The following is a 22,544-nucleotide window of genomic DNA, read 5'->3' as shown; positions in this document are numbered from 1 at the left end:
TCCACTTTCAATTTAAAATCAACTCCCGGGTCATTTAAATATTAATGTCATGGACTCGACGGCATATCAAATACAAAAGTTCATTTTGAAACAGTGAATTTATTTCGAAAATGTCTTCCATCTCTTTCTAACAATTGCAGAGGATCAATGAATTCAGACAAACGATTTTGTATGTCTAGATGTCCTTTTTAATTACTATTTTCATGAAAGATTGGTTTAATTCAAAGAAAATGTGACCTTTCATTTCGTAAGTGGTCTGTAGATTTCGATCGCAAGGGCTGACTAATATAATAAAAATCTATCTACAATGAAATGGTCAATCCACCGGTGGTTTCAACTTCATTGGTTTCTGTTTGAATTTCGGTTCATTCCTTTTGACAGATTCGACAAAACGACAACAACAACGTCGAAATATATAACACCACTACAAAACAAACGAATAATTTTTTTTTAATAAATTTTCATCTCAATATTGCTTCAACATGAACCGTAATTCCATTGCCGGCTTAGCTGCATCTTTGATGGACTAGAAACTGTGGAACAACCATTGGCACGTTGTAAGTAATTTTTCAATTCTACTGAAAACGGATAGCTATTCCCGATTTTCGTTGTGTGTATTTTTATGATGGCTGCCATATGAGACGAAAAGTTTTTCTTGCAAAGATTTCATCTTTTTTGTCATTAGTTTGAAGTTAATATTATTCGTCAAATACTGTCATAAGTGGGTTCTCACGTTCAAACTACGATTCGGAAGCAATATAGATTTACTGAATGTTCTGTCGTCTGTATTGCTATAAATGAAGAGGTGCCTTCAATATTGTGTCCGGGTAATCAATTACCAGAGAGAAAACGATATCTATTAGCTAAAAATCAAAAACAAGTTTCTGATAGGTCTCAAGGCTATGACACTTCAAGCGCTACAATTGGCTCAATTGGAACTGCTTTTAATGTACTTTAATTACTCGATTATTCTATTCCGATCAACGCCATGTATCACTAAGTCTTCAGATCGTTTTGTAGATAATATTTATTGCCTTTTTCCAGTAAGGGAATCAATTGGTTAAAAACTTTATTGAAATTGTGAACGAGGAAAAACAACATTTGTAATCACATCCTATCGTGCTTGACACAGCAAACTTCTTTATAATTAATGGATAACATTTGAGCGTTTAGAAGCGTCATCGCTACGTAGCGAAATCAAGCAGCCAATTGACGAATGAAACATCTCAGCTGAAAGATTTACAAAAATTCAAACACCCAGATCAATGATAAACATCACCGAGTCTGACTTCATTTTAACAAATTTTTCGGAAACAAAAGTCGAACCAAACATTCTATCTATGCTTGACAGTCAAAACTTCTTAAATAATAAAATGATCCAATTGATGGGGTAAGAAAGAACAAGATGAATTCACAGATGTTTTATAGCAGTGCCTATATTCGCCGCGAAAATACTTTCCTGAATTTTCTCAATCTTTCACGAATTTCTCAAATTTTCATGAGTTTTTGCGAAACGTTTTTCCAGAAAATTCGACAAAATGCGGGAAAATATTTTTGCCCTGTTTTAAAGAAAACATAGTTTTTAAGTTTCTCTTCCGATTCTGGTTTCCCAGAAATCAACATGTTATAATTGCTAAATGTCGGAGAATTAAAAGAAATTTGTGTGGATGGCTCAAAGAGCTCACATCTCCACTGGCACCGAAGTGCTAATCTTCCCAGTTTAGGTCCGACATGCGAGAGTTTGTGTCGGGTAGTATATTATCTGGACTGTTGTCGATTAGGTCCTAAACTTTAGGAGTCAAAATGGGGATTTCCACTAGATAATTACACGCTCTCTACTGGTTGAACATCCTGTGTAGTGCAACTAAAAATTTACAGAAATTCGCAATGGCGTATTAGAGTTTTTAGCGCTAGATTAAGGCTTTCAGAGCCGATTTTGTTTAATTTGACTTTGAAAATCATAAACATTTTCTCATCAGACTGTTCATTCAATAACTGAGTTTATGCAGCTCAACTTTTACCAACGCAACTTTTATCCACCACTGAAAATTCGAATTTTGAACTCTTCAAAATTAACATTTTTGTGGATTTTGAAGGAAACGCATCGGTATCAGAAATGTGAAGTCATAGGATCAGGGAGCCCCACTCCTCCTTGATTCCTTAAATCTCCTTGATTTTTAAAAATCTTCCTGAAACCTCCTTAATCTCCTCAAACTCCCTATTTTTAGTTCCACTTTAGTTAAAACATCTAACATTTTAATTCTGACTGTGGAACCATATATATTCAAAACCGCTTACTTACCTCGCTTACTTCACCAAAAAAGCTCGTGAAACCTAAATAATTCAACAAATGAGAACGATAGTGCTAAAAGGTACTTGTAAAACCCTATTGCTTCAATTGGTTTTTTCATCGATGGTGTTGATGCTGTTGGCAACAAAATCATTTATTGTCAATCAATTGTTAACTTTCGTCTGGTGTGTATCGTGTTTGAGAAAAGTTTTGCCATCTGGTTAAGTTAGCCAATGCGTATTAGTATTTATTCCTCAATCATAGGAATGCTGATCCTGAGCGAGGATTCAGCGTAAATAAATTTGTGTTTCCCCAAATTTCAAGGAGCAGCTCTTAGAAGAAACGATTGCCGCTATTCGGATAGTTAGAATACTTTGTATCTCTACGATAAAGTGGATGATTTTCCAATTATTCGAAAATTGTTAGACCTCTGCTCGTCGGCCCGTCAAAAATATTTTTTACATGTAGATGTAGAAAAAGAGCGAAAGGCGTTATTAGCAAAATCGAAACAAAACGAGTCAGACAAAAACGAAAAGCATAAGAAAGAGACCAAAATTGAAAGCATCGAAGCTGAAGTTAAAAGTCGCCGAAAAGTTAATTGATGATGGTAATAACACTTCGTTAGCTGTAGTTAGCGAACTTAAATTAGATAAATCATCAGTGGCCAAGGCACAGATGATTTTAAATGCAGGCATTACAAGTACAGTCAAAGGCAGTCAATTTTCAGCATAAATTAGCTTCAGCTGTTTTTCAGCTGATCCATACAAACAATCACAACCGTTTATACGTCTTTATACGGTTTTACCACTATCATGCGCGTGCGTGTAGCAGCTTCAACCGTATGAACAAGGAAAACCAGTTTTGATTGTATGTGTGGATCAGCTGAAAAACAGCTGAAGCAAATTTATGCTGAAAATTGACTGCCTTTGACTGTTTATATGTGTCTAGACAGGTATTCGACCCTAAAAACCAAAACCAATTTTAAAAAAATTCTTTGAAGTTTGCGTGGCCGGTGAAAGGTCATCAAAAACCGAAAACTTGCACTTTTCTTACAAAAATTTCTCCAGTTGCACGAACCGTACCAGGTCGTGTGGGGTGTCATTAGAAAGGTAATCACACGTACTATTGAGCCGAATAGGAACTTATTGGTTTTAAAATTCGTCCACACTGAAATATGTGCAGTTAAAGTTTTCAACTGAAGATTTACACTGTTCTTACTGAAATTTCTCGAGGTACACAAAACGTACATGGTCGTGTGGGGTGTCATTTGAAAGGTAATTTTATGTACTTTTGGGCAAAATAGGGTCTTATGTGTTTTGGATGCATCTATGATGTAATAGAAGTTGAAATGTTTAAGTGTGCATATTTCATCGTATATGCATCCAAACCACTTAAGGACCCTATTTGGCCCAAAAGCACATAAAATTACCTTTAAAATGATACCCCACACGACCATGTACATTTTGTGTACCTCGAGAAATTTCAACCCTCTAAACATTTTTTTGGAAAAATCTTCGATAAAAATTTTTTGTGAAAAATTCGGAAAATATTTTCCAAAGAATTTAATCCAAAATCTCACATTTTAAAACTCCTGAAATGCTCCTTAAATTATCAAAATATCCTCCTTTATTCCTTAAAAGGAGGCCGAATTTTGAGTGGGCTCCCTGTAGGAAAAATGTGGATTGAAACGGATATCGATTACCGAGCGGGTTACAGTGATATCATTAGCTAATCCGATTAATAATATTGATGTCACTTCTACAAAAACATACCTGGATAGTTGATTGTCACACGGACAAATAGAAATAATTTCAGCGTACACTAATAGGCAAAATCATCAACATCACTACTTTTAGCTACTTTTACCTCTGCTAAAATATAAACACGAGTATGTCTTTAACTTCTTCCTTTTGAGAAATATAATAGAGAATGTATCGGAAGAAAAAAAAAATCCAAAAATTGAACATCTCTTTCAGGTTTAGAAAAAGCTGCTTACATAAGACTGATAATGGAGCGAATATCGTACGACTTTTCTTCGTCAGACGAAGACATGTCATCTTCCTGTTCCGACGAAACTGCCAATCGTGGAAACACTACGAACAAAACTGACAAAGATGAAGAAAGTACCGATAAAATACAGAACGTCGTTTATAAATTGGTGAACAGAGAGGTAATTGGACGGATCGACTGTGAATTCCTAAAATTAAAAATATTTTTTTCCCTCAAAACTTTCTGTATGCAGCAAACAGGGGTCTTTTCGAATCATCAACGAATTAAATCGAAACAGCAAGCCTATAGCACGGTGCCAAATAGACTAAGTTTTCGTCTGAAAGACATTGTTCCTTATTGCTATTTAAAAGGGTATGTGTGTGGTGTATGCAGTTGATGGTTGGACTTCACATGCATAATAATCAATTTGTTATTACAGACATGTTTTCATGGGACTAACGGCTTGTGGGCAATTCTTACTTAGTTATAAGGTTACATTTGATGCTGAACAATCGGTTAACACTTACAACTTTTTTGAAACCTACAAATATGAGTGAGTAAAACCTTTCTTTTATCAATTTTTTTACTGTTTATGAAACCACTTTCTGTTTTTGCAAAATTGATTTGCTTAAATTTACGAAAAAAATGTGTTGGCAAATATTTTGGAAATTTTAGCGAATTTTCCAAAAATAGGACCTGGGCCTAGATTCTCGTAGCGTTCGTAACTTTAAGAATTCGTAATTTGACAGTTCTTATGGGATTTTATACACACGTTACTGTCAGGTTTCGAATATTTGGAGTTACGAAAATATTAGAATCGTTCCCCTGTACACTAAAATTCACAGTCGACAGTTTTGAAGTCTATCATGAATGTCTTCAAGCAAACGTCACAAAGAAGGTAAAAATGGTGGAACAGTTTCAGAAACTCGAGACACTCTCTTGACACTGTGTATATGTTCGCGAGTAAGACAAACATCAATGTCCTTTGCCTTAGCCCTATTAGAGAACACATTGACCAAAATGTCTGTATAACAGACTCTGACTTACGATAATAGCTGCCATTGAGCTGCTCAAACATCCACAATTTCAATTTATCTGGCCCATTTGGTCATTCTACGAATTATTGGGCTACAAACGATCGGACTAAAAATATCGTGAATGTTCTTCGGTTTATTAAAGTCAACTGACTCATTCGCTTACAAATTTAAAACAAAAATCGAGGGGTCCCGCACTTTGCAAGATTTATAAGATTAATTGAGATTTATAGGAATTTACTCGGATATGAAAGATTTTCTTATTTCCTCGTGTCCGACATTTTAGGCTTCGACTAAACCATAAATCCAAAAAAATCGCAAAAATTTGCTACTTCGAAAACTAGTCGGTGACCCCTCAACAAAAATTGAGAAAAACTCTACGTCTGTCTACATTTCTAAACCGAGTCTTGAAAAATCAATAATGTCTGAGGAAAATGCTAAGAGATTTCCATGTTCCAACAATGGATTGAATCTTTCAAAAACAATGAAACACTAAGACATCATTCCAATTATGTTGGTTCGGAACAGGTACATTTCAGGTAATGCAAAATCAATTCAATAGCCTTGTGGAAAAGTCAACAAGAGAATCATGTATATCTCGGCGCTACAGCGGTGCACGTTTTTAAGTTTAAATTTTCAATACGGTTAAACCTGATCAACGATTTATTCTTGATCTTGCATCAAAATCCGTGAGTCAATTTTGAGTGAATTTGACCTAATTCCAATGGAAAAACTCTTACCAATCTGTAAGTTTTCCTTCGACTTGACTGGACAAAACTCGCGAACTATGATTGCTTCGGTTGTTTTTTGAAAGAGTAAACGTATTCGTTGCACAGAGTTGGACTCTCTGGATTGTATCTGGAGTCACGTACGGATGTATTTCACCAATTATTTTGTACACTTCTTTGTGTGACGATTTACTGACACTTAAACTTTTGTCCCGTAAATTATTTACACGGAAAATGAAATTTCAGTCCGAAATTAATTTCAAATTATTTGTGGAGATTTTGTACAGATATGTCCATTCATTTATGTACGCATTATATGCACTCACAGTTGTTCATATTCTTTTTCATTTCAGATTATTCTTCTGGATATATCGCCCACACAATTTGCTATCGAAATACTTCAATGTTTGTATATTCGATGATCATGGGGTGGATAATTTAAAAGTCGTATCCATATCCCAGTGGATGTCAAATCCGCGAATATTAATCGTACATGGTGCTGGAGAATGCGATAACGAGGACTCCTACATCAGTGTAGTATCAGTTCCTAAATTAGGCTGCTTAGATTGCAAGAAAATTCACGAGGAGCTCAATTCAGAACCGTTGGAAGGTAAGTGCATCGCTGATAGGACATTGAAATGCCGCATCAAGACTCATTCTTATTATTGTGTTGCAGGTCGCCAGATATACTCGGAATTATGCATCAAGTGTAATCTAACAGTTCACTCCAAGTACTCACGTTGCGAATCCGATCCGATTTTCGATCCTAAAATCAACTTAAATTGTCCGATGCGAATCGTTTTGATTACCAATGGGTTAATTCACATGCTAAACATCGAATTGGAGCTGAACAAACCGATAAAAATGTGTTCAAACAGTCTCGACATAGCGTATATCAATCGGCTGGATGGAAATCGAGACGACCATGGATCCGATGAAGGGATGCCAGCAGTTTCTGTAGATGCCGACGAAAAGTTATCGACGATTCTTCCCGAAAAATCGAATGCACTTCCATCAGCTAAGAACAAACCAGTCGAACCGAAACAAACGGAAAACATTGTGGCTAGGATAATAGCCGATTTCGCCGAATGTGAAACGGACTATCCGACGCAGGGGAAACATGTGGAAAAATCACCCAAGGTTCCGAATAAATTTTTCGAAGAGTTAGTTATCACTTGCAGTGGAAATTCGACCGCGGACCCAGCAACATCTTCGAAAACCACTGGCAATCGAGTTCGATTGTTAAACCATCGCAACAATCCGATCTACACGAAAACCCTAAATCCGACTAGGAATGGTATCACAACGGTCGACTTACAAGGCTCGTCCACAGCAACGGCAACGACTAACAAAGCCATGGACAAGGCAGCAAAGGCGTATGAATTTTCCGAAGACAATGAAAAATGTGAGAAAATCAGTACGTTCCGGAAGCGTCGCTTAGCGGACAAAAAATATGAATTCTCCGAAGATAATTCCGAGAATATAATTCCATTTGCAAAACTTCGGTCAAACCGTCAGATGACTTTCCGATCGAATCCATATTCATCACCAAATTCACAAAATACCGGATTCATCAGTCCGTCGCACACCAATTTCGATATCGTTCATACTCATCGCGCGTCGCCATCGTGCGGTTTTCGGTCGCCATGTGGCTCACCAGTCAGCAATCGCCATATAATGTCACCGCCAGTACGAGCATCTAGTCTTTACGGGAGATCGCCCACATACACTAAATCATTTTCATCGCCGAGACTTCTCGGTCGACGAACCTATTTCGATCAGATGGATTCACCGTTGCAACTGCTGTCGCCCCGATCGGATGAATTCGAAGTACTGAAAACAATTCAGCCGATGAACGGTGTTAAGCAGACAAATGTTGATGTAACGAATTATGGTTTCATTAGCGGCAATGTGGATAAATTGGAATCTGAGAAGCCGTCGTGCTCGAAGAAGCTGGTTCGTCGATTTGTGGAAGTGGATGACGCAACGTCGGTGATAACAAGCGAAGAAGGTAGGACCAATTTTCTTTAGAAAGTACATTTTTACCAACTAAATTGGTGGAGGGTCAACAGATGTTTTCCTATCGCCTTCAGGCGTTGTATGAACCGTCTTTGTCAAACGGCCTTTATTGTCCTTCCTTCTATTGCACTTAGTTAGCAAAAGAAGAAGATGAATTGCCGTTAAAACTGAATTTTGCGTGTCTATTTTTCCAGATGACTGCATTTCACCTGGTTACCACGCAACTTTACCGGTTGAAGTACACGGAGCGTGCTACTGTGACATGCAAATGATCTCCAAATCTTCGTATCAAACGCTGAAATGTCCGGTGGTTGTTATTACCCAGCATACATTTGATTTGGAGGCATTAACTTACCATATCACCAACTATCTCTGTTCGTTGAACAACAAACAGTACGGATTCTTTTACGATTGGGCGTTCGAGCCTATCAATGTAAGTTGATATTGTTGCAGAGCCTTTTGGATTGTTCGATTGATTCATGTTTTGTAATAATTTGAAAAAAAAACCGTCTCAGGTGTGCTCACTAAGTTCCAGTCTAACGTCGATAATAATTGTTCATTTCACCGCTCGTGATCTAATATCAACCAATACGAAGGAATGTATCAATTGTACCAGCAATCAGAACTTGGACTGCGTCTTTCACCGGAAGCATTTCGAAAGTCGAACATTGTTCACATGGAGTATGGAAAATGGTGACTGGCAGGTGCTCGACTATGGTGAACTGATTGAAGTGTCGCCAACGATGGCGTACAAACGCAATTCTAGCGAACTAAACAGTGTTGTGAAAAAATTGGCTGCTGATTTATCGGCTGATGTATCTAAACGTGATATTTGTTATAACTTAAGGGTGTTGGATTCGTGCACCAACAAATCGAAGGAAATACTGCGCGATCAGCATAATTCGATTGAATTTTATCGCAATTCAAATAAGCCGACGAATATGTTTCCGAGCTATTCCGATTCGGATGAGTAAGTTCTGATAATCGAATAGCTGGGACTCTCGCGACTCATTTTTAGAAATATTCGAATAAAACGAACATGCTTTCAAGGCGGTTATCGACAGGGTTATCGATCGATTGTGAGCAACTACATAATGTCTGATGAATTTGTTTGTTAGCAGAAAATTCACCAGTTCATTTGATAAAATGTCAGATACCAGCGGCGTGTAGCATTTCAAGCAATGGATAATTAAGCATAGATTTCCATGTCGATTAATTTATCCGAAAGTTCAAAGTCACACGATGATCGCGATCCGATGAAATTTGAAAGAGTATTCGTTTTATTTGAAAGTAAAATAACTTGGGTGTCCTGCCCCTACGAAAATTTTTGTGATTAATGGATGCATTTGTCAACACGATTAATTTGTTATTAAAATAAAAGGCACATGAATTAAACTGGAGTCTTTGACGTATTTTTCCCCAGCAAATAGTACATATTTATTTCGGATCGGATCTCCTTTATTGAACAAACCTACAATCGAATGCATTTTTTCCTCTCTGGTAACCAGAACCTGGTTTCTCTACGCATCATTTTAGTCCATTTTTAGTGAATGCAATTACAGTCAGTTTTTTAAAAAACCGCTAAACGGTATTACCTATATTTTCGAGTAAATTTACCGGTAAATTACCGGTAATATATATTGCATACAAATCTGTCAATTAAGTTCAATTTTATAATGAAAAAGCCCAAAAAAAAATTATTAGCCGAGGCTCTCGACAAACGCATCTTGCATACGAACTCAAAATATTATTTTGCTCATTCTACTTGAAAATGTTCATCACTTCGATGAATAAAAGGAAATTGCAGAATTTTCAGTTTTTGTAGCTCTTTTCTTTGACTTCAATTTTAGGATAGAAAGAATGATGCATCCTATTAAAGTAAGTGACTTAATTTTTGAGTCTCCAGCAACTCTTGCCACAATAAAAACCTCACGCAAGTCACCAATCACAATTCGATGCTAAAACATTCAGTTATGACTCTATGTTCTAATTAGCTTTCTTGGGATGAATTTTATTGACGAATTTGACTGTAATACATATTTATTTGGTAGATTTCGTAGACTTTACCGACATCAGGCATTATTATTTTCCTAAAATATGGTTTTGAGTAGTTAAATTCGTTAGGTTTCGATTATAGAGTAATAATTCTAAGAATGTCCTACGGTAAAACCGGTAATGACAAATTTCCATTACCGGTAAACGGTAATCGTCATTACCGGTTTTTTACCGGTTTTTGACCGGTTTGTCATTACCATTCACTATCCATATTGTATGTGAAATCAACCAGCGGATGAACGAACGAACAGAAATAAAAATTCCTCGTAGAGACATACTGCTCCGTAAGAGAGCCAGCTGTCAAGTAAACAAAGCAAAAATAGAAAAAAATCAATTTTGTCTCTCACACGGAATAACTTTTTGGTAAGTGGAAATCAAGCATTAAGCTATAATCTCAGTCCATATCAGTCAGAGAGAGAGAGAGAGAGAAGCGCAGTGTTACCGCCAATATCTTGAATACTCACATTCTATTCTCGCTATGCAATCAACTTTACAAGGAGAATTGTTCAATCAGTAGGTGCAATGTAATAAAGACTCCATAATTATTACTGCACTCACCAGCGATTACCATTACTGCGGGCTACCGGCTGCATACTTATTATTTACGTATCTGTGGACGGTAGATTTTACCGACAAGCGAAAGTGTCTAAAATCAACCGTCCCCAAGAGATGTGTATCAACCATAGAGGTACCATTAGTGGTTGAACTAAGCCTAATCCGTCCTTTACTTCTACATACTCAGTGAAAAGTATAATCTGTAGTGAATCACAGCTAGCTGGCGTTAGTCATCTTCATTCCACAGCTGAAATGACTATCAAAATGAAGCTAAAAAATAAAATAAAAATAGGAACAAACAGAGCTTCCCTTCCCCAGGGCTCACGTAAAGTGAATGACTTAAGTGAATTTACGAAATGTTCAAATGCACGGCAGAGTAAAATAAACCAGGCAGGAGCGGTTCATTTTCGAAACGTCAAATAAGGGACCTAATACACTGTATGAAAATGAACTCAAATGAACACTGACATAAATTGAAAGATTTTGTTCGCAAAAAAAATTGGACCACTAGATTATTCAGGTCCCTTGTCAAATCAGCGCTCCTGCCTGGTTAACTTTACTCTGTCGTGCCAAATGTCATAACACGGGTAAAAAAGTAAAAAACGGAATGGTTTTCATGCTGATGGACTAAATTACGAGAAAAATTCCAACTTTCAAGGCTTTCGACTCCCAAAATTGATTTTTTTAAATTACTTTCGGTTCCCTCAGCAAACATGAAAGTAAATTTTCTCCCCTCGATATGGATATGTAATTGCTTTCGGTTCTCTTAGAAGGCCTACAAAAATCGATCCTTCACACGGAATAGTCATTTGTGTACCTGATTTGCACGATTGATTTTAGGAAATTTCGCGAGTTGTAGACCGAACGGAGTGAGGCTTACAAGCGAAAGTGCCTAAAATCAATCGTCCAAAGCAGGTACACATGTGAGTTTTCATGCAAAGGGCCGAAAACTCGAGAAAAAAAAAATAATTAAAAATTTCCTTATTTTCTGCGCGAAGCATGAAAAAGTACTTTCGGACTTCAGTCCTTGTGACGTAATAGTTATTTGCATGTGCCGGGGCCGAAAATGAGGGAGTTTTAAGATTTTTTGAAAGTGCCTAAAATCAATCGTCCAAAACAGATACTCAAACAAAATTTCATGTAAGGGGTCGAAAACCAGAGAAAAATCTCAAAACTCCCTCATTTTCGGCCCCGACACATGAAAATGACTATTTCCCCTCCGCTGAAACTTTTGTTGTGAAAAACATTGTGTTTAACTCGGGAAGAAAATTGGAAATTGTATTTTCTCGAGTATATGCAATTTTCAACTTTTCTTCCCTCGTTGAACAAATAACTATTTGTAATAAGCCATGAAACAATCATAACTAGTTTTGTTTGTATGAGTGAAGATGAACTGAAGCAAACATAGGTTGAAATTTGATTGCCCTTTGGTATACATGGCTCATTTGGTACAATTTGGATTTTCATGATCTGGGGCCGAAAATAAGGTCAATTTTAATTTTGTTTTCTCCGATTTTCGGCTCTTTTGTTCGGCCTACAATTAGCGAAATTGTCTAAAACCAATCGTCCAAAACAGCTACACAAATAACTATTTCTACGATATTATGACAGCTCAGATGAATATTACTACATTCGTTAGACCATTCTTATAGCTCTCAAAAATAAAAGCCGTAGAATATATGTTTTTGGTATCGAGGAATCTTTAAAACAGTGTTCTTAAGATCAACTAGTTTATTGAAATATAATTCGGTTTAAGTCACATGTTGCAAACAATTTTTAATTTGTGAAATTTATTTCGCGTCCTAATTTTATTTCATTCAACTTCTAAAATGGAGCAAACGAGTGCGAATGTCAACCAATTGATCCCGAAACAAGTATTCGACGCTGAAGGCTTGAAATATCAATGTCCATATGCAGGATGTAAAAAGAATTTTGGAAAGAAGCAAACAATTGCGCATCACATCCGTGTTACACATCAGAACAAGGATGAGTTCGGGAAAAGGAAACGCGAAAAATGTGCGTTTTGTGGACGATGCGTATTACTTTGTAACGTTCAGCGTCACCTTGCTAGACGATGCCGTACTTTGAAGAAACTTAATTCTGGAGGAACGAGATCAAACGATGACGCTAGTGATTCGAATTAGCAATTTAATACAAGAAATGTCTCATATAACGAGAGCACCTGATTATTACGAGATTTCTTTTCTAGGCACATAAGTTCTGCTTCAGACGGCACGCCGCGCATGGATTTTAAAATGTTATGATGGACTGTGTTCATCGATTTTTGTACTCCTGCCTTTTTTTCGTATAAATCATAATTTGGGAATTCAGGACGTTTTAAAAGCAGAATTGGCTGTTATTGTTCCTTTTGAAATTAGTTTAATAAAGTCTATTGTCAGTTTTATACATTGCTAATTCGAAAATGAACGTATCATTCAAAATACATTATTTCTGATATGTATCCAGAAATAATCGTTTTGAGTTTGACTACCAGATAAAGTACATAAAAAGTGCGTTGCAAAACCTCACGAGTCAAACCCGAGTTAAATTTTTGAAACCCGATAAGATTAAACTGGGTTCGGGCCGTTTTTTTACCAAGTGCAGGTAACCCGCTCACCTTTACTACCGAGTAAAGCGTTCTTAAGAGTGATATCGCCAAATCTTCAGGTGATTGGGAAACAAGCGGTCTCCGATTTTAATGAGTGATAGCTCGTTGGATTCGTCTTTCAATTCTAGGAAACACGTGTCTTTCACTTTTTCTTAAAAAAAATTGTTTTCTTTGAAAAGCGCTCAAAAGTGAAGACATGTCAGAGGGTACCGAAAACAGTTTTTCGGCAATAACTCAAGAAAAAATTATTTTAAATGGTTGTAATGTTGTACGATTGTCGGCCTTGAAAAGACCTACAGGTAGAGTATACGCACCGCTTGGTGCTAGTTGATCCACTAGAGTTATGACTAGAAATATAGTGAATGTTCGGAGAGTCCGCCTTCTCTGCAGCTTCGATGTACCACGGAACTGAGTATTTGGTGTTGTAGCTGGCCTCACCCACTATCGTTGCACATATAAATGAACCCAGTACTTTTGGGCTGCAAGCCTACAGAAGTCTTGAAAAAAAAGTTGGTGCCAAAATGTAGATTTTTTCCTTCTTTCTGAGGGCCCAACTGCCAGAAGAGCATCTGGAACGGTACTACGGCAATCATTTTTTGTTGTCTGCTATTCTTTCACCTTATCAATAGAAAAACGCTTCGCTATGTCGCGAATATATCAGATCCACTATTAGTAATATCAAGAGAAAAATCATTAAATTTTTCTCCGAGTATTTTAGTCAAATAAAGTGTTAGCGTATAGCAAATGACCTCAGGACTACGGAACAGTAATTAGACTTTCAATTGGACCAATATTTGCTACGTGACAGGAGTTTGGAAAACCGTTTGCTCCCACTTGATCGTATCGGTTTTCCAAACTCCTGTCGCGTAGCAAATATTGGTCCAATTGAAAAACTAATTACTGTTCCGGACTCCTGAGGTCATTTGCTATACGCTAAACACTTTATTTGACTAAAATCCTCCGAGAAAAATTTAATAATTTTTCACAAGAATTACTAACACTGGATATGTTGTAACGACCTATATTCGAGTCAAAGTGAAGCGTATACGGTAAGGGAATAGTAGACAATAAAGAATGACTGCCATAGTACCGTTCCAGATGCTGTTCCAGCTGTAGAGCCCTCAGAAAGAAGAAAAAAATCTGCATTTTGGCACCAACTTTTTTTCAAGACTTCTGTAGGCTTGCAGCCCGAAAGTACTGGGTTCATTTATATGTGCAACGATAGTGGGTGAGGCCAGCTACAACACCCCGTACTCAGTTCAGTGGTACATCGAAGCTGCAGAGAAGGCGGACTCTCCGAACATTCACTATATATCTAGTCATAACTCTAGTGGATCAACTAGCACCAAGCGGTGCGTATACTCCACCTGTAGGTCTTTTCAATGCCGACAATCGTACAAACATTACAACAATTTAAAATAAATTTTTCTTGAGTTATTGCCGAAAAACTGTTTTCGGTACCCTCTGACATGTCTTCACTTTTGAGCGCTTTTCAAAGAAAACAATTTTTTTTAAGAAAAAGTGAAAGACACGTGTTTCCTAGAATTGAAAGACGAATCCAACGAGCTATCACTCATTAAAATCGGGAACCGCTTGTTTCCAAAGTTAAAAAAATCACCTGAAGATTTGGCGATATCACTCTTAATCTTAAAACTAACGAACAATTTTGCGTTGCTGAGACGGACAATAATGCAAAGTTTTCCATTGTTTAACGTGTGCTACAAATCTGATTACAATACAAAACACACACGACTGCCGACTGCCGCAAAATTGTGGACATGTAATTGCGGAGTATACAAGACTCGGTTGTTTTTAGTTTGACTGAGTTTTGTCAGTTTTTTTCAGTTTTCTCTGATCTCTTCAAACCTGGTTTGCTCTGTTTATCCACCCATCTTTCTAATCTAATACCTCGCAATAAATGGATCCAGGATCCATGGATGTCTTGTAAAATTTCACGTGGTAAAACCTGCGAGGTGCTTTGCATTAGGACATTCACTATTTTCTTTACATTACGCTTTGGCAACGGACCGTTATAGTAATGAGTAAATTAATGTAAATGGGTCGTGGTGTGCTAGTGGACATGTAATTGCGAAGAATACAAAATAAAAAAAAAATTACAATCTAACTTTGAAAAGAAATAAAGTTGAGAAAATTACCATTGGAAAGCTGAAATGCGATGCATGGCATCTCTTTCAACAATTCGGTCTAAAACATTTTGAACGAAGACATCCTTCCAGAATACACTTTCTTTTCAACTTTAGAAGTGATGAGGTATTAAAGTCGGAAGGAATGGATGGCCATGAAATGGTGATACAGCACGGTTGGCACAAGGCACAACAAAGCTGTTCCGAGTGTTTTTTTTTATTAAAAGTCTGTACTTTCCAGTTAACTGAATGCAACTTTGCACGGCGGAGCTTTTACTTTTGGAAATGTTTATAAATTGTGAGTGTAGGGTGAGCGTACCAATCCTCGGACAAGAATGAGTCGTCGGACACCTATTGTTCTCTCATTCATGGTGAAATTTTTTTTGAATCGGACACACCATTTTTGTTTCCGGACGTTTATGGTGCTATGGATAGCGAATTTCAAGGTGATCATTTCGTAGAAGAAGTTTTTTTTAAACGACCTCTCCGGCTCGGGTCGACTTTAAGAAAATTTGAAATTTTCAAAATCATGACCTTTTCAGAAAATTCTTCCCCGAAATGAAACGACCCGGCCGGTTTTGATCTAATGGTAGTTTGTAGAGAATTGACAGACGATTCTAATAAAAGTATCGTCGGGTCGAAAGGTTGTAGCTGTGAGTCAGGGTGAGGCATCAAAGTCCAATTTTATGGTTTTGTCAATGAGCACCTCAACCGATTTTCCATTTTATTGGCTTAAAATGATGGCCAGCACATCCCATTTAACATATCAAAAAATTGGTAGGGGGTTGAAACGTCTGTACTATTTCCAGACTCCTTACAAAATGGCTGCCGGCGGCCATATTGGATTTTATTAAAAGTACCTATACCTTGAGAAACCTATACCTATACCTACCAACGAACAACAGTCGAATTGATGTGAAACAAATCATTGCGAACTATGAACCGAAGTTACAAGATTTAGGTGCTAGTGATAGAGTAGAAGTGCGCAACAAAATTTGTAATGCGGTCACTAATTTCAAGAAAGCACCTAATAGACATGGTACTGTCGACGAAATCATCAAAGCTAACATTATTGCAACGAAACAATTCTTACATCAACATCCAGAATTGTTAGTGTTAAATGCTGGCAAGAGCAATGTTACTGTGGTGATGGATAAGGCAGAATACAATGATAAGATGATGACACTATTGAACGACAGGACAACGTACACTGTTTTGGAACGTGATGTCAGCAATCAAATTCAGTTTCAATGCAATGCACTCATCACCAAGTGGGAAGACCATAACTACATCACCAACAATGAGGCTAAATGGATGCGAACGTATAATAGTGTTTGTGCAAAAATCTATGGTTTGGTCAAAGTACACAAAGCAGGGTACCCGATCAGGCCTATAGTATCCAGCATCAATTCACCTACATACCAGCTATCAAAGATGTACAGCAGGATTCTGAAAAATGTCGTAGGAAAAACGTACCGGTCGATCAAGAACTCTACTGAATTGGCCAAAAAATTACGGAAAGTTAGACTTCCCAGAAATCATGTCTTGATATCGTTGGATGTGGTATCTCTCTTCACCAAAATACCAAGCGAATTAATCTACGCTGCTGTTCATAAAAAGTGGAGCACAATCAAGAAACACACCAACTTACCGAAAGACGAATTTCTTGAAGGTCTACGTATTGTAATTGAAAAGTGCTGTTTTCAATACGAAGGATGTTTTTATAAACAAATTTTCGGCGCTCCAATGGGTTCACCGTCATCACCAGTTTTTGCCGATTTAATTCTTGAAATTCTGGAAGATGTGGTCATCAATAAGCTTGGTTTTAAGCTACCATTCTTCTGGAGATATGTCGATGATATACTCACAGCAGTTCCAGAGGACAAAGCAGACCAAATTCTGAAAGCATTTAATGACTATAACCCACATGTGCAGTTCACTATTGAAAAAGAATCCAATCAAAGAATTTCGTTTTTGGAATTGGTCATCATAAGAGACGGTTGTAGTATTAAATTGGACTGGTATCATAAGCCATCATGGTCAGGCAGATACATGAATTTTGGGTCACACCTTCCATTGGCTTATAAGAAAAACACAGTCGCGTTGTTGACTGAAAAGATTTTGGTACTATCTGATCCAGATTTTCACGAACAAAATTTCCAATTACTAAGAACCACGTTGCAGACTAATGGATATCCTAGCAAATTGACGGAAGACATCATTAGTAAAACGAAGTTGAAGATTGCAGGAAAAGACAGCCCTTCAATCCATAATCAACTACCAGCTCATGGACTACAACATGATAAGCCAACTGTAGCAATTCCGTATTCCAGAGGCTTGTTTGAAAGTCTAAAATCAATTTGCAAAGAACATTTTACCACAGTTGGTAGAGGTGACAACAATGTTAAAAAATATTGTTTCAGTAGGCTGAAAGATAAGACAGTCAAGTTGGAACAATCTAATGTTGTTTACAAAGTCACATGCTCTTGTGATGCCATTTACATTGGACAAACGAAACAGAAATTGAAAAGAAGAATGTACCAGCATAAATACAACGCCAAGATCAAGAACATTGATCATAGTGCCATCACCGAACATGCTGTTACATTAAATCATGAACCGAAGTGGGATGATGTAGAAATCCTCGAATTTGAATACAACAAGAAGAAACGTTGTGTTTTGGAAATGATCCACATAAGGAAGAACGCAAATTGCATCAACAAGCAGAAAGAATCGGTTTTTCTATCGACTGCATACAATAACATCATATAAATTGTCGCGCGGAATGAGAATGCCAATAAAATTTTTTTGTTAGTCGTACTTTTGTGAGACGAATGGCAAAGCTTTTCTAGGAAGTGGTTCTTTATGCTTTCAAATTACTGATGTCAATTTGCCGGTTGTTGTAGAAAGTGTTTTTTCTGATTTTGTTAATGTTTTTGACGAAGTGTTTGTTTCTGTAAGTTGATTTTGCTAATGTAGTGCCAGTAGCATTTTCTTATAATTTGTTTTTATAATTTATACAGACGGAACATACACAGAACTTTTGTTATGGGCAGTTTTTGCTATTTTGTATGAATGTAGTTATAACATAGGTACGCTGTGTCTCTTTATACAGCTATGATTTGTGTTGTTATCAATGAAATGTTTTTGTTACAGCCCTGATGATGTTCTCGAATTGAGGACGAAATATATTGGCAAAAACTAAAAAATTTGTCTTTTGATTGAGCTATTCCGACAATCTGAATATTGAGAAAAATGGTACTTAGAGAGTTTCTGTTAACATGGAAATAATTTGTTATGTGTGTGGGGTTTCGGGGATTCCATATATAACTATATATATTGAGCTATATACAGGCAGGTAGAGTTGTATAATAGCATATTCATCTGTTAAATGTTTATTTATGGGTAAATGTAGCGGTATATAGCTGTTTAAATAGGAATTTATGAAAGTTGACTTCGTACGGGGCTGTCTATATTGCCTCCGGCAGTTTATTTGTATATGATAACAAGGCAAAGAGTGGATAATTTGATATTAAAGGGCAAATAGGTTTTTAGCAGAGCAGAGAATGAAGGAAGAGTAATGAAGAGTTCCACATTAAAGGCTTTTGATACGAATAGGTGTACCGTACGGGTCGGCGTTAGCTATGTTTTTTAGTTGTCTTCAGTCTCTTCACACTTGGTTTGATCTGTTTATCCGCCGCTTTTTCTAATCTAATAACTCGCAATGAAGAAATCCATGGATATCCCAATCAATCAAATGTTTCAAAAATTTCACTCTTAAATTCGACCATTAATCCACATTGTATTACACTTCAATTTTTAACATCGAGCAATTCCAAAAGACCCACGGAATAAATAAAAATTCTGAGGATTTTCTTTAATTGTCGAGTTTTCAAAATTTTATTTTGGTTGATAAAGAATTTCCCATGTTTATCTTCCCATCGTTACGAAGGTAACAGATTTGTGTAATAAATATTGATGGTCATTGGCTTTGATAAAATTGGCGAAATATAAATTGAGATACTTACCTACCCTACATTCAATGAATATTCCAATATGTTACCTTTTTCGTCGCTTTCCTAATGTTTTTGGGAAATATACTTCATGTCCTGAGGAATGAGACATATACGTAAAAAAACCAAATCTTATGTATTTATTTTCTTTGGAGGAATGTGTGGATTGATTTATTCGCAGCGATTTTTAACGGTTATAAAACATTTTAATTTTTTAACAACGTCATTTTTGTATTTTTTTTTATTTGCTTGCGCAATTATTTTTTTGTTATTTATTTTTCATACAATATTCTTAATGCTTTCTTTATTTTATATAACTATGTACTTTCATTTATTCAATCATCCAATTGTTCACATTCTGTTTTTTTATTTACTTCTTTTTTTTTCTTTGTAGTTATCAGTGTTTTCTTCTTTTATTTTTATGTCATAAGGTCATCTGGGTTGTCGACTGAAATATTGGTTTATTTCTTTGTATTTATTTGAATTTTCTTTTTCTTCTTCTTATTTTTTTGACAACGATATGGGAACCTGTCCATTATATCAGTAATAATTATTTACTTTTGAGTTATTTTTCGTTCTTCATTTTGCAGTTTTTTTATTTTCTTTTTTTTTAAATTTGATGTTTCATCGATACAATATATTTCTTCTTCTTCATTTTTTTTAGAATTTTTCATTTATAATTCATTTTTAAAACTAATTTCGAAATTATTCTTTATGTTACATATTACCTACTGCCAGTCTTTTATAAATTATTAATTATAGATTTTTTTTCTCTTTTATTTTTCTGATTGACTATGAAAAAACTTAATCTTGTGATAAAACTCTTTTTTTGCGCTATTTTGGTTTTCTTTTTTGCATATCGAAGAATCATCAAATTTGTTTGGTTTTTTTTTCTTTTCTTTTTTTAATTCATTTCATTTTGTTCTCAACATCATTTGGCTTCCACTTTTTAGTTTTTCTTTTGTTTTTTTTTTTAAGTTTATTCATAAAGTAAATGTTTTTGCAATTTTCTTTATTTGTTTTCATCTTAATTTGCATTTAAAAGCGAATTTTTTTGGATTTAAGCTTACTATAGGTCTGTGAATAAGAAAAAGAATTTTTTTTATTTTTGAAATTAAATTGATATATTACTGGACTAGATGACGTCAAGTACCAATATGAGTATGTCAATATCGTAAATAATTTTTTTGTTCTTTCTTTGTTATTCTGTTTTTATCCATTTAATTGGTATTCGATTGCTAGTTAAACGATTTCCTTCAGAATTACATAAATTTGTATGTATCCCAGCATTTCGTGTTCTTATTATTCTTTTTTCGCTCTATAATGGGAGTCACAGAAGCAAGTGTTTAACTAGCAACGAATAATTGAAGTGAATATTTTAATTGTTCTTTAATTTATATAAAAAACGATTTTACATATACAATTTACAACGAATTTTTTTATTAATTTTTTTTTTGTATTTCAAGGTTTATTGTAATTTTTATTCTACACACATATTTAGTTAATACACGATTCGATATGTGATTTCATTAACTAAAGTTTTACGTTTTTTTTATTTTTCCAAAAAAACTCATAAACTTACGCTTTTCATTAATCTGTCTGATGAGATTTGTGTATTACATAATTGAAGGAACGTAACTCATTCGAAAATCTGACACACTGATAGATTTTTGCTTTTATTACTAGAGAATAATGGTTCTCATTATTAGAAGGAAAAAAAATGATGAAAGAAATTAAAACGAAAGGATTTTAAAGGACAATAGCAATGATTTTCAGATAATTTCATTGAACGAAGATCCAACCGAATTAGCAGAACGTTTTATCAATATTTCTGTGGCAATGCAAAATTCTCACTCTGAAATTCTCTTCATTTTTTTGTTGTTGGATTAATTTAAAAAGAAAATAAAATTAATTTCCATGTTTGTATCATAGGTATACAAAAATGGGTAAACTCAAGTGATTGAAATCAGTTGGTTTAGAATTGCGTTAAAAAAAGGAAAATTTCAAAGAAAATAATTTCTTTGATCTGGGAATTGTCGAAAATCGAATTTCGAAATCTCACTCAAATATTGGTAAAACATGTTATATGTTCGGATTGGCACCTGCCATCAATTTATATCTACCATTTGACCATCTCAATATTTGTGTTACCAAGTTCATCAATAGGGTGAACATTATTATTTATTATTTCTTGGTTTGTTCAAACATTTTTCTTATTAAGTTTCTGAATCATAAGTTCCCTGTACGGAATGAACAAACGTGAAAACGAGCAAATAGTTTTGCGTGTCGTATTACAAATATTTTTTTGTGGTATCAATACGAGATGTTACAAAAAAAAATTAAGAAACTTTGAAGGACTCCTGTCTTCAACGAACATTTACAACTAAATTAAGCGTTGTATGGATTACAATTGAACCGGTGTAAGAGCCAGTTCAGGCGTGTTGTTAACGGCTGAAAGTCAAATTTTATTTCAAATAACCGAGTTATGGAGTGTTATGGAGTGGCTCTTTAAACTGAAAAACTTTGAACGTTCGTCTATTTTCAATTCAATTTTTAATTTACTTGAATAAAGTATGATTTTGAACACAATAAATATTGCCGTGATAGCAAAGGTTTTTTTTTTAAATAATGCCAATGCCAATGTTTAACTCCTATTAGGCATAGTAACGTGTTAACGTGAAAACTATTTAGAATTAACACAAACTCTTTTCAAAAAACATTTTGGAAACTGTAATCAGCTCAGTTTGTAAGAAGCACCTAACTTTCTTCTAGACAACTTCACCCAGAGTTTTTTTTTCTCGTGTTGCGCTGTCGATAACTGGTGAATAAATACAGCCGAATGTAAATGGTCATCCGGCTTGTAGGACCGGTTCTGCACGTCTTCGTTTTAGTTGTCCATGTAGGATTTATCTATTGGTTAATACGATCATATGCGACACATTTTAACCAATCTGAATCGCTCACTGGAAGTCTAAACGACAATGAGTGCACAACGCACTGGTATAATGCTTTGCTACTTAAACATTCATGAACACTGAAGATGTACAAGATATTTTAATTAAATTAATTTTAAAAGGAAACAGGTAAATTGTCATGGATCGCAACTTGG

General features: G+C 35.6%; 1 protein-coding gene across 2 annotated transcripts; it reads left to right on the top strand.

Annotated features, from left to right (window-relative positions):
- Window positions 1-365: 365 nt before the first annotated feature.
- LOC119068035 lies at window positions 366-9,475 on the top strand. Of its 2 annotated transcripts, XM_037171399.1 has the most exons (8): window positions 372-557; window positions 4,267-4,460; window positions 4,533-4,651; window positions 4,719-4,832; window positions 6,395-6,651; window positions 6,718-8,052; window positions 8,255-8,493; window positions 8,576-9,456. In XM_037171399.1, the coding sequence occupies exons 2-8, from the start codon at window positions 4,299-4,301 to the stop codon at window positions 9,032-9,034; spliced, it is 2,685 nt and encodes an 894-aa protein (XP_037027294.1). In that variant the 5' UTR covers window positions 372-557; window positions 4,267-4,298; the 3' UTR covers window positions 9,035-9,456. The 2 variants fall into 2 exon arrangements, with proteins under 2 accessions (XP_037027293.1, XP_037027294.1); XM_037171398.1 differs by having other exon boundaries at window positions 366-557; window positions 6,395-8,052; window positions 8,576-9,475.
- Window positions 9,476-22,544: the final 13,069 nt, after the last annotated feature.

Source organism: Bradysia coprophila (assembly GCF_014529535.1).
Source record: "Bradysia coprophila strain Holo2 chromosome X unlocalized genomic scaffold, BU_Bcop_v1 contig_173, whole genome shotgun sequence".
Lineage (NCBI taxonomy): Eukaryota > Metazoa > Arthropoda > Insecta > Diptera > Sciaridae > Bradysia > Bradysia coprophila.
This window is presented reverse-complemented; position numbering and strand designations above follow the sequence as displayed.

What these genes read in the sequence shown, in the direction of transcription:
- LOC119068035 (XM_037171398.1), top strand. Translation starts at nt 4,299, where the DNA reads ATGGAGCGAATATCGTACGACTTTTCTTCGTCAGACGAAGACATGTCA. An exon ending in TTTGAAACCTACAAATATGA is followed by an intron (nt 4,833 to 6,394) that starts GTGAGTAAAACC and finishes TTTTCATTTCAG; the next exon opens with ATTATTCTTCTGGATATATC. An exon ending in GGGCGTTCGAGCCTATCAAT is followed by an intron (nt 8,494 to 8,575) that starts GTAAGTTGATAT and finishes AAACCGTCTCAG; the next exon opens with GTGTGCTCACTAAGTTCCAG.